We start from the raw sequence: 12097 nt of genomic DNA, 5'->3' as shown, positions 1-12097 counted from the left end.
TTAGCCCACCTCCCTCCCTGTCGAGAGCTCCTAGACCCTTGTGTCTTCAGAACATGGGTCTAGCGCGGCTAGGCTAGCTTTCTGCATCATTTCCTTGTAATTTTCTGTCTCATTTTTGTGATATTTTGTCTTGTTTTTGTTGCTTTTAGTCTTTTTTTTGTCTTATTGATCCTCCAGTAAATCCTCCATGGTTCAGTTCCAGGTGACTAAATGTTGTGTTCCTTTGTAGACACTCTGTGATCTGGAAGTTGTAATGAGGAAATGATAAACTGAGGATGAATGTTGATGAAACTGAACTTATTTTTCTTCATAAATTTCAGGGTGTTCATGATGTTTAGTAAAAAGGTAATTTCTTAATTGCGAACTTTTTCTATGTTGTAGTTTTACTGGACTGGATGTGGAACCAGAACTAAAATCAGTTTGACTCCCCCGTCTTAAGAAAACAAACTATCCCCCTGAGATGAAACGAAACCTCATTACTGAATCCCTTCCACAGTATTTACCAGATATCAAACAGTCTGATGGGAATAAACATTCAATCACTGATGTTTTCTGCCTTTTCTAATCACAGTGGTTTGGATTTGCGCCACAAACTTTTGGATTATGGTTCAATATTTGCCGCATTGGTGACATTTTCCTACCTGTGGATCAGCCAGGTGTAAACCAACAGAAGAAAATAAGGCACAGGTCTAAGGAACACCTGTGCACAAATCATGGTGTCTAATCAGCATCTTGGTATGGCACACCTGTGAGGTGGGATGGATTATCTCAGCAAAGGAGAAGTGCTCACTATCACACATTTAGACAGATTTGTGAACTATATTTGAGAGAAATGGTGATATTGTGTGTGGAAAAGGTTTTAGATCTTTGAGTTTATCTTATAAAAAATGGGAGAAAAAAACAATAGTGTTGCGTTTATATTTTTGTTGAGTGTGTGTGTGTGTGTGTGTGTATATATATATATATATACATACACACACAGACACACATTTTTTTCTAGATTTCAGTTAACATATATTATTTTTTTATTTTTTAGTTCTTGTTGCTCATTTTCTGTCTATATTTCGGTCTTATGGGGTTAAGGGGTAGAGGTAGCATTATGCTAGCTTTTAACGTGTAAATTTTTACATATTCAAAATCAGTTTTAACTGCATTGAGAGAAAAAAGCGACTATTTCTACTCAAACACAACAAAAAGCAACACTTTTCATGCTTTGAAAGGAGTGTTTTCTGCTCCTGACTTCTTTTTTTAAACTACAAGGGCTTTTGATTTGGTGCAAACTGCGGTGAATTGTGGCACTGTGCGCTCTCTGTAGAGGCTTTCTCTAAAGACGCGGGTAAACGTTAGCATTAGCAGCGTTAGCATCGTTAGCATGCCGTGCGGCGCGGCCTACTCGACGCCGCAGGCCTCGACCCGAACCCGGCCCGAACTGGACGGTAAACCCCGGAGAAAACCCCAAATACTCACTCCGGTGGAAACAGTTTGAGCTCCTCTATGTTCCCCAGGAAGCCGAACAGGGTCCTCATCTGCTCGGACGTCGTGCTCGGGGAGACGTTTGTCACCTGGATGACGTGCGTGTTGGAGTTCATTATGGCGAATCGAGCTAGCTGGCTAGCTTCGCGCTAGCCCGGGTTTACAAAAACTAAAAAACGGGCGAGTTCGGGAACGTTCACGGCGACAGGAGCATCAGGCGGGTAGAGAGGCGGGCATCTTCCCGGTGGACAGACGGTGATGTTGGGTGTTTTTACGACGGACTGATGGACGGTTCTGAGCGGAGCCACGGAGGAGCTGCTGCACGGACCCACGGAGGCTGCACTGATGCGTTCATGGCCGCCGTGGAGACTCGGAAAAATCAGTTCTAAAAACACAACACAGATTATTACAGGGGTGTCAAACTCATCTTAGTCCAAGTTCCACATTTAGCCCAGTTGGATCTCCAGTGGACCAGTTTTACTACATGATCTAAAGGACAAAAATTCTGCTCAACTATATCTGTTTACCTAATTTTTATAGCATAAAATGTAAATATTTTTAAAGATAGTTGTGAAATTTTATCTCGATAGATCACATACGCTGCTCCAAAAGATTACAGGAACACTTTTAACCCTCCTGTCGTCTTGAGGGTCAAACTGACCTGTTTCAAAGTTTGAGAGTGTGGAAAGAATAAATATTTTCACAGTGAAAACTTCCACATTTTGAACACTTTTGGGAAATTTTTGAACATTTTTTGTGAAGAAAAAAAAGAAAAGTTAAAAAAGTTTCTTTAAGAACATTCAGATAGAAATCAATCAAAATCCAGCAAAATTCGCTGGATTTTGATTGATTTTTATTTGAATGTTCTTAAAGAAAATGTTAGAATTTTTACTGATATATATATATGGAATCACTTTAGATATTTTTAGGATTTTTTGGAAGATTTTTACTCATTTTTTGAAAATATTTACAATAATTTTCTGGCCAAATTTGGAGGACTTTATATTTTTTTTAGTATTTTTTTCTGGGGGACTTTTTAAAATACATTTTTTGAGGGAAACTTTTGAGGAATTATTAGAATTTTCTTCCTGAAAGTTTTGCAAATTTTCAGAAATTTGGGGACATTTTTTTGCTGAATTTTTGCATTTTTTCAGACAAGGAAACAATATTTTTTGGTTCCTGTAAATGAGGACAACAGGAGGGTTAATTACTGCATGAAGTCAGTCAAACTTCTGGGACACTGATCTGGTACCAGAGGGTTTTTTAAATCAGTTCCAGCTTTGGTGTTCCTGAAATTAACCACAGCTTCACTAGAGGGTAACAATGAGTGAAAGCTAATGACATTTTGTTCTCTCCTCATGTTTCCTGACACTAGCTTAGCATCGGGCTAGGGCCAGTGTCTCTACTGGTAGCATGAGGAGATACTGGACCCTACAGAGGTTGTTCAGGAAGTCCAGCTCCTCCTGGATCAATACCTGCCAGAAGGTCTGCTGTGTCTCCCAGCACATTCTCATGGAGGAGGTTCCAGGAGACAGGCAGTTCTTCTAGGAGAGCTGGACATGAACTGTAGAAGGTCCTCAACCCATCAGCAGGACAGGTATCTGCTCTTGTTGCAAACCAACAAGAATAACATTGAAAAGTGACACTGTTATCGATAATATTTTCACAAACGCAGTTGTTGGAAAAGTTGTGAGTGGGATTTTGATAACTGATGTAAGTGATCATTTACCAGTTTTTACAGTTTATAAAAATTATCAGTATAATACAAAGGAAATCCCCAAATGTAGCCGCAAGGGGACACAAGCCAGTGTCTTATTGTGCCGGTCCCAAGCCCGGATAAATACAGAGGGTTGTGTCAGGAAGGGCATCCGACGTAAAACTTTGGCCAAATCAAACATGCGAATCAAATGTATGACTTCCATACCGGATCGGTCGAGGCCCGGGTTAACAACGACCGCCATCGGTGCTGTTCACCTACAGGGTGCCGGTGGATAATGGACGACTGTTGGTCGAAGAAGGAGGGGAGGAAGGTGTGTTCGTAGGAAGAGAGAGAAGAGGAACACCAAGAGTCTAGGACTGAGAGTAGGGACTTTGAATGTTGGAACTATGACAGGAAAAGATAGAGAGCTGGTTGACATGATGCAGAGGAGGAAGGTGGACATACTGTGTGTCCAGGAGACCAGGTGGAAAGGTAGTAAAGCTAGAAGTTTAGGAGCAGGGTTCAAGTTGTTCTATCATGGTGTAGATATGAAGAGAAACGGAGTAGGAGTTATCTTGAAGGAGGAGTTTGTTAGGAATGTCCTGGAGGTAAAAAGAGTGTCAGATCGAGTGATGAGCCTGAAGCTAGAAATCGAAGGTGTGGTGTTCAGGCGGCATGGCTCAGTGGGTAGAGTGGCCGTCTTGAAACTGGAAGGTTGCCGGCCCGTTGAGCGCATGTCGAGGTGTCCCTGAGCAAGACACCTAACCCCTAATTGCTCCTAAAAGCGCCTTGCATGGCAGCTTCCGCCATCAGTGTGCGAAAGTGTGTGTGAATGGGTGAATGTGATGTATCATGTAAAGCGCTTTGGATAAAAGTGCTATATAAATACAACCATGTTCAATGTTGTCAGTGGGTATGCTCCACAGGTAGGATGTGAGCTGGAGGAGAAGCAGAAATTCTGGTTGGACCTTGATGAAGTGATGCAGAGCATCCCTAGAAGTGAGAGAGTTGTCATTGGTGCAGACTTCAATGGACATGTTGGTGCAGGAAACAGAGATGATGAGGAGGTCATGGGCAGGTTTGGTATCCAGGAGAGGAACGCAGAAGGACAGATGGTGGTTGACTTTGCAAAAAGGATGGAAATGGCTGTAGTGAATACTTTCTTCCAGAAGAGGCAGGAACATAGGGTGACCTATAAGAGTGGAGGTAGGAGCACACAGGTAGACTACATCTTGTGTAGACGGTGTAATCTGAAGGAGATCAGTGACTGCAAAGTAGTGGTAGGTGAGAGTGTAGCCAGACAGCATAGGATGGTGGTGTGTAGGATGACCCTGGTGGTGAAGAAGATGAAGAGGGCAAAGGCAGAGCAGAGGACCAAATGGTGGAAGCTGAAAAAGGAAGAGTGTTGTATGACTTTCAGGAAAGAGTTGAGACAGGCTTTGGATGGTCAGGAGGTGCTTCCAGATGACTGGACAACTACAGCAAATGTGATCAGGGAGACAGGTCGGAGAGTACTTGGTGTGTCATCTGGAAGGAAAGGAGATAAGGAGACTTGGTGGTGGAATGAGGAGGTGCAGGAATGGATCCAGAGAAAGAGGTTAGCTAAGAAGAAGTGGGACACTGAGAGGACTGAAGAGAGTAGACAGGAGTACAGGGAGATGCAGCGTAAGGTGAAAGTAGAGGTGGCAAAGGCCAAACAAGGGGCTTACCATGACTTGTATGCTAGGTTGGACAGTAAGGAGGGAGAGACTGACCTGTACAGGTTGGCAAGGCAGAGAGACAGAGATGGGAAGGACGTGCAGCAGGTTAGGGTGATAAAGGATAAGGATGGAAGTGTGTTGACAGGTGCCAATAGTGTGATGGGAAGATGGAAAGAGTACTTTGAAGAGTTGATGAATGAGGAAAATGAGAGAGAACGAAGAGTAGAAGAGGTGACTGTTGTGGACCAGGAAGTAGCAAAGATTAGTAAGGATGAAGTGAGGAGGCATTGAAGAGGATGAAGAGTGGAAAGGCACTTGGTCCTGATGATATACCTGTGGAGGTATGGAAGTGTCTCTGAGAGGTAGCAGTAGAGTTTCTGACTGGGTTGTTCAACAGGATCTTAGATAGTGAGAAGATGCCCGAGGAATGGAGGAGAAGTGTGCTGGTGCTTCAATTACTATAGATGGTATTGAAATCAATAGAGGAAGGGAAACCAAGTTTCTGGGTGTTATTTTGGATGAAACTTTGTGTTGGAAATCACATATCCAGTATACAAAGGCAAAAATATTGAAAACAATAGCTATGTTACACAAAGTAAAAGATTCACTGGACAACAAAGCATTGTACATTTTATACAACACCATGATTGTTCCACATCTGACCTACTGCATTGAAGTATGGGGAAACGCCTGCAGAACATACTCAGTCAATTTTCATATGACAGAAAAGAGCCATAAGAATAATCAGCAGAAAATGATACAGAGATCTACTAATCCATTATTCCTTCAATTAAAATTGCTGAAATTCCAAGAATTAGTAGATTACAGTATTCTGCAAATTATGCTGAAAGCTCACACAAATACACTGCCAGTTAACATCCAGAAAAGATTTGGAAAAAGAGAAAGCAAGTATAAAAGGAACAGAGATCTTTAAAAAACCAAGGTTTAGGACTAAAATGATGGAACGTTGTGTGTCTGTGAAAGGAATCAGTTTATGGAACAATCTGAAGAAAGAAAGCAAAGAATATAAGTCAAGCACCACATTTAAAAGATGAATTAAAGCCAGTTTGTTAAAGAAATGTAATGAAATATGTTAGTTATGGCTGATTGTCATTTCTAGGGCTGTACAGTTGTGTAGTGGTTAGCACTTTGGCCTTGCAGCAAGAAGATCCCTGGTTCAAATCCCGGCCTGGGATCTTTCTGCATGTAGTTTGCATGTTCTCCCTGTGCATGCGTGGGTTTTCTCCGGGTACTCCGGCTTCCTCCCACAGTCCAAAAACATGCTGAGGTTAATTGGTTACTCTAAATTGTCCGTAGGTGTGAATGTGAGTGTGATTGTGTGTCTGTATATGTAGCCCTGTGACAGACTGGTGACCTGTCCAGGGTGTCCCCTGCCTTCACCAGAGTCAGCTGGGATAGACTCCAGCACCCCCCATGACCCTAGAGAGGATAAAGCGGTGGATAGAGGATGGATGGATGATTGTCATTTTGTTGTTGTCAAAAGCACTAATTTAATTGTAACTGGAGAACTAAATGGTATGTGACTGTCTGTGGTGGCCAGCAGCTATTTTATTTTATTGTATTCTAGGTATGTGTGGGTGTGTACATGTATGTATATGCGTGCATATATATTTATTTATTTTCATGTTTCTTTGTTGTTGTTGTTTTTCACCTTTTGTAATTGATTTCTGGGGATAAAGGGGCAGACATAATAAAACTTTTCTTCTTTCTTTCATTGTTGTTTGGTGACTGTTTGTATTTATATGAAACATTTTTTTATTTTACAAATGAATAAATAACACAAACAAAGCACTGGTGTGAATGTCTCCGACCAAACCCTCAGAATCAGACGTCATGAGGCTGCTCTGAAGGCCTGCTGCCCTCTAGTGGAGCTCTGCTGGTATTCACCGTAGAACACAGGAAGTGAGCGGTCCACCACTGGATGAGAGCAGCGTCACCAATGACGTATATATAGAGCTCTATATATACGTCATTGAGCGTCACCCTGAGCACATGTGATGGCATGAAAGGGTCTGGAGAAGCCGTGGAGAACGTTCTGCTGCCTGTAACGTTGCTCATAATGACTGGTTTGGTGGTGGGTCAGTGATGGTGTGGGGACCAGATCTATGGAGGGACGCACAGACCTCTACAGGCTGGACAATGGCATTCTGACTGAATCCTTAAGCCACTGTCAGACCCCACATTGGTGCCGTGGTCCTGGTTCCTCCTGGTTCCTCCTGGTTCCTCCTGGTCCACAACAACGCCCAGCCTCATGTGGTCAGAGTATGAAGCAGCTCCTGGAGGATGAAGGAAGTGATACCACTGACTGATGCTGCCTGACCTGAATCCAGTAGAACACCTTTAGGACATTATGTTTTGTTGCATCTGGTTGCTCCTCAGAACATCTGGTCAGAGCAGCAGCCTGGTGTTGTCGGATGGCGTCGTCAGGGAGGAACTTTAGTCCTGTTTGGTTGATCTTTTTTGTGCCAAATTTGAGTTTCTGTCATGATTTCACCTGATTTGTGGTAGTTTTTGTCTGTTTTGTGGTACATTTGGCCCTTTTTATGGTGATTTTCTGTGTTTTTTTCTGTCATATTTGAACCCTACAGGGTAGTTTTGGCTCTTTTTTGAGTAATTTTGTGTCTTTTTGTGGTAATTTTGACCATTTTTGTTGTGCTCTTCCAGCTTTTTTAGTTAGTTTAGTTGCAGTTTTTCCCAAAACTAATAAACGATCATTTTCATTTCCCTCAAACGATGTGGAATCTTTCCGTTGTCACAGAGGTCTAGATGTGTCTTAAATTCAGCTCTCTGTAGGTTGATTATTTTCATTTCCCTCAAACGATGGGGCATCTTGTTGATCTGGTCCACATCAGCGTAGATATCCAGCCTGTTCCTTTCCTTCATTAAAATATGACGTGTTTTCAAAGTGTTCCTTTCATTGTTCTGATCAGAGTCCTGTCCAAGATATTTTATATCCTCCAGGTCAGCAGGTGGCGCTGTCTTCTGACTCCAGAGTCCCAGAACCTGTCGCTCCCTGTGGGTCACATGATGCTGTGTTTTCCGGAGGGCCGTGAAGGCAGCGTGTCAGTGGGAGTGGGTGAGAGTCTGCTAGCTGCTGCTAAAAACCTTCCGCTCCTTTTCTGGCTCAAATCTACGAACCGGACAGCGGGTCTTCAGATTAACGGAGGTTTTAGCGGAGGTCCGGTAACCGACGGGCTGCAGGTCCGGTCCTGGTCGGTTCTACCGGTAGAGCTGAGATGGAGAACTGACGAAGCTGCAGCTGAACGTGAAGAAACCCTGTGATGCTGGTAAAGATCAGTTTATTCTCTAAATGCTGACGTTTTCTGTAAAACCAGGTTTATCATGGAGCAGATGGATCTCTGAGGAGATTTATTATGGAAAACTAAAACCAAAAGACAGAATTTAACTTAAAAACAGATAAATATGTAGAATCAGCCTCCCATCACAGCTTCATCCAAACTGAACCTACAAACATGGAAATAAACCAGAAACTGCAGAATCAGGACATTTACTGCGTGTTTGGTTTGAACTGATCTTTTGGTTTAACATCAGAACAAAAGGTTCCTTTAAGAAGATCGTTATTATTATTTTTACCTCCTGGTTTCTCCTTCCATCATCTATAACTGTTCAGACCAACCATCTACCAACATTAAAGTTTATCCAGAATCTCCTTTGAACCTTGTCTATTGTTTATTTTATTTTATAATCCTTACACCTCTTTGCTTACTATTTTATCTGTACTTGCACCAGAGAAAATTCCTTGTAAGTGTAAAAACCTACTTGGCAATAAAACTGATTGTGATTCTAAGGTTTCCTCCAGCCTCAGATCATCACTGTCAGCACGATGCTTTTATTGTGGCGGTCCTGGTCAGAGGAGACACTCTAAACCACCACAAATAGACAAACATTTACAACTAAAAGACTAAAAAACAACTAGAAACGGACACAAAAAAGAACACAGAGAAACATAAAACCGTTGTTGAAAGTTTACACAAAATGATTATTTTTAAATGAAGTTCTGAGGCTCAGAAATGATGGAAAAAGTCCATTAAAGTGATAAATCTGGAAATATTCCCAGTCTGAAGGTAGAACTCTGATCATTGATGAAGAATCAGATGTTCTGAGGAGCTTCTGGAGGGAACTTTAGTCCTATTGGGTTGGGTTTTTTGTGCTAAATTTGAGTTTTTGTCACAATTTCACCTGTTTTGTGGTAATTTTGGTCCTTTTTCATGGTAAATTTGGTCCTTTTCATGGTGATTTTGGGTGTTTTTCTTGGCATATTTGAAACTTTTAGGGTAGTTTTGGCTCTTTTTGGGGCGATTTTGCGTTTTTTTTGTGGAAATAATAAAAATTATTATTATTATTGATTTTGGCCATTTTTGTGCTGATTTTCCAGCTTTTTTAGTTACTCTAGTTGTAGTTTTTAGGAGAACTCGGACAGTGGAGATGAAGAACCAGATGTTCTGAGGAGGTCAGGATGGAGGTTTCTTTGCAGATTTGTTAGATTTTTTTTTTTAAATCCAGTTATTTTCCGTGCATGGATGAAAATGTTTCTTCTCTCTCAGGATGCTGTTGCTGCTCCTGAACTCTGACTGGACCAGGATGGTGGACGTTCTTCTCCTCTTCACGCCTCCGTTCTCCTGACAGCAGCAGCAGTGATGGGGTTCTTCAGGCTGCTGGTCAGAACCATGGGTCGGATCAGCACCTTCAGGTCCTACCAGTTCCTCCTGCTGCTGGCCGCCGCTCTCGCCGTCGTGGCGTTTTACTACTTCGGCTCGGAGAGGCAGAACTTCTCCAGCACCACCAAGCGGATCAAGCAGACCCAGGCGAGCCAGAACGCCAACCGGAACGACGCCGACCTCACCCTGGACACCCGAATGTCCGAGCCGGCCCGGTCCGAGGAGCAGGAGGGCGGCGAGCGGCGGTACCACGCCCTGATGATGTTCACCAAGGTGGACAAGAACCGCAGCCTGCAGGACAAGTTCAGGGTGGCCATGCTGTCCATGGTGGAGCATGGAAGCTTCCTGGAAGGAGAAGTTCTGGTGCTGCACTTTGTGAGCGACCAGGCAAGCCGAGAGCTGGGAGAGAAGATGCTGCAGGAGCTTCTGCTGGATGCCACCTTCAAATACGAGGTAGGAGAATCCACATGGTAGCCATCATGGTAACGATCATGGTAACCATCTTCAATCATAGGAGCTCCAGTAGAAACCAACTAGACTTTTCTTGAAGACATTTAACGTCTAACAGGTCTACATGTAGATAGGGCTGCAACTAACGACGCGTCGACGAATCGTCTGAGCGCGAAACGTCATCAAAAGCAGAAGTGAGCGCGCAATGCAACAGAAATCAGCGTCCGACCGGAGCGCGGAACACGGACGGACATCAGCGCTGCATTGTGCATGTATTATGTATGCACGGTGGATGTCCGTGTTTAGATACAGCTGTATAGTAAACGCTGACATCGGCGGATGTCTGCGCTGCATCCTGCATACATAATACATGCACGATGCAGCGCTGATGTCCGTCCGTGTTCCGCGCTCCGGTCGGACGCTGATTTCAATTCAATTCAATTCAATTCAATTCAATTTTATTTATATAGCGTCAATTACAGTCAAATCGTCTCAAGACGCTTTACAGAACCCATATGCCTGACCCCCAGAGCAGCCCAAAGGCGACAGTGGCAAGGAAAAACACCCTTTTAACAGGGAAGAAACCTCGAGCAGAACCCGGCTCAAATAGGGGGGACCCATCTGCCTGCTGGCCGGGCGGGTTGAGAGGGACAGAGGAGGGCAAGGGGGAGGGATGGGAGAAGAGGGAGGGGTGGGAAAGCAAGGAAAACACAACACACATTTGGATACATGCATGACAGGATATGTGACACAGACAAAGTATAAGCTAACATTGAAAACTGACTCATAATTTACTCTGATGATGTACGGCTCTGACATTAAACATACTCCATATATAGCTAGCAGTAAAATTCAAACAGTATGTAAGTTAGCATAACAGTATATTGAAGGCGATGCAGAGTTGACTCGTGGAAAAAGGGAGTTGGAAGCAGAGGGCTGGTGGAAGGTCAGTAGCAGCATCCCACAGTGGACATGGTGGAGACTGGACCAGCTGGTGGAACATCGACCGCAGATCTGAAGCATCCAGCTCTGGGACCAGGGACACTCGGAGAAATAGCACAGGGGGAAACAGAGTGAATGTACTGCAATAACGGTATACATATTAAATGTAAAGGTAGATAGAGAAGGGCTCAGTGCGTCAAGAAAAGTCCCCCAGCAGCCTAGGCCTATAGCAGCATGACTAGAGGCAGAACGAAGGGACGTCCAAGAAGGAGTCAGCTGTACAATGAAGACACAAGCCGAACCCCTGTGGGTCACCCAGTCAGCCCCAACTATAAGATTTGTCAAAAAGGAACGCTTTAAGCCTGGTCTTAAAAATAGAGAGGGTGTCTGCCTCCCGAACCCAAACTGGGAGCAGGTTCCACAGGAGAGGAGCTGATAACTGAAGGCTCTGCCTCCCATTCTACTTTTAGAAATTCTAGGAACAACAAGTAAGCCTGCAGTTTGAGAGCGAAGAGTTCTACTAGGATAATAAGGTACTATCAGATCTTTAAGATATGATGGAGATTGGTTATTAAGAGCTTTATATGTCAGAAGAAGGATTTTAAATTCTATTCTGGATTTAACAGGAAGCCAGTGAAGAGAAGCAAGTATAGGGGAAATATGATCTCTTTTGCTAACTCCTGTCAGTACTCTCGCAGCAGCGTTTTGGATCAACTGTAGATGTTTGAGAGAGCTATTTGGACAACCCGATAATAAGGAATTGCAATAGTCAAGCCTGGAAGTAACAAAAGCATGAACTAATTTTTCTGCATCACTCTGAGACAGAATGTTCCTGATTTTTACAATATTACGCAGGTGAAAAAAGGAAGTCCTACAGACTTGCTTTATGTGTGAGTTAAAGGACATGTCCTGGTCAAAAATAACTCCAAGATTCCTCACAGTAGTACTGGAGGCCAATGTGATGCCATCCAGAGTAACTATTTGCTTTGAAAGCGAGTTTCTAAGATGTTTGGGGCCAAATACAATGACTTCAGTTTTGTCTGAATTTAGCAGTAGGAAGTTAAAAGTCATCCAGGTTTTAATGTCCTTAAGACAATCTTGCAGTCTAGCTAACTGATCAGTTTCATCTGGCT

At 43.2% G+C, this 12097-nt stretch overlaps 3 protein-coding genes across 6 annotated transcripts in view; 1 reads left to right on the top strand and 2 right to left on the bottom strand.

The window, feature by feature from the left end:
• LOC127530253 (serine/arginine-rich splicing factor 11-like) overlaps window positions 1-1839 on the bottom strand; it is a 19704-nt gene extending 17865 nt beyond the window's left edge. The window contains exon 1 of one of the 2 annotated variants that reach the window (XM_051946751.1): window positions 1468-1839. In XM_051946751.1, coding sequence (XP_051802711.1) covers window positions 1468-1589 — 122 coding nt within the window. In that variant the 5' untranslated portion in view covers window positions 1590-1839. The remainder of the gene's footprint in view (window positions 1-1467) is intronic. The other variant, XM_051946752.1, reaches the window with a different exon arrangement.
• LOC110966412 (cystathionase (cystathionine gamma-lyase)) overlaps window positions 1-12097 on the bottom strand; it is a 353362-nt gene that overhangs the window by 117897 nt on the left and 223368 nt on the right. The window lies entirely within an intron of this gene.
• Window positions 6861-12097, top strand: part of LOC110966410 (xyloside xylosyltransferase 1-like) — a 64470-nt gene continuing 59233 nt past the window's right edge. Inside the window, exons 1-2 of the mRNA XM_051946744.1 lie at window positions 6861-8180; window positions 9459-10025. Coding sequence (XP_051802704.1) covers window positions 9552-10025 — 474 coding nt within the window. The 5' untranslated portion in view covers window positions 6861-8180; window positions 9459-9551. The remainder of the gene's footprint in view (window positions 8181-9458; window positions 10026-12097) is intronic.

This window comes from Acanthochromis polyacanthus, chromosome 4, assembly GCF_021347895.1.
Source record: "Acanthochromis polyacanthus isolate Apoly-LR-REF ecotype Palm Island chromosome 4, KAUST_Apoly_ChrSc, whole genome shotgun sequence".
Taxonomy (NCBI): domain Eukaryota; kingdom Metazoa; phylum Chordata; class Actinopteri; family Pomacentridae; genus Acanthochromis; species Acanthochromis polyacanthus.
The sequence above is the reverse complement of the archived record's forward strand: the minus strand, read 5'-3'. Positions and strand labels throughout refer to the sequence as shown.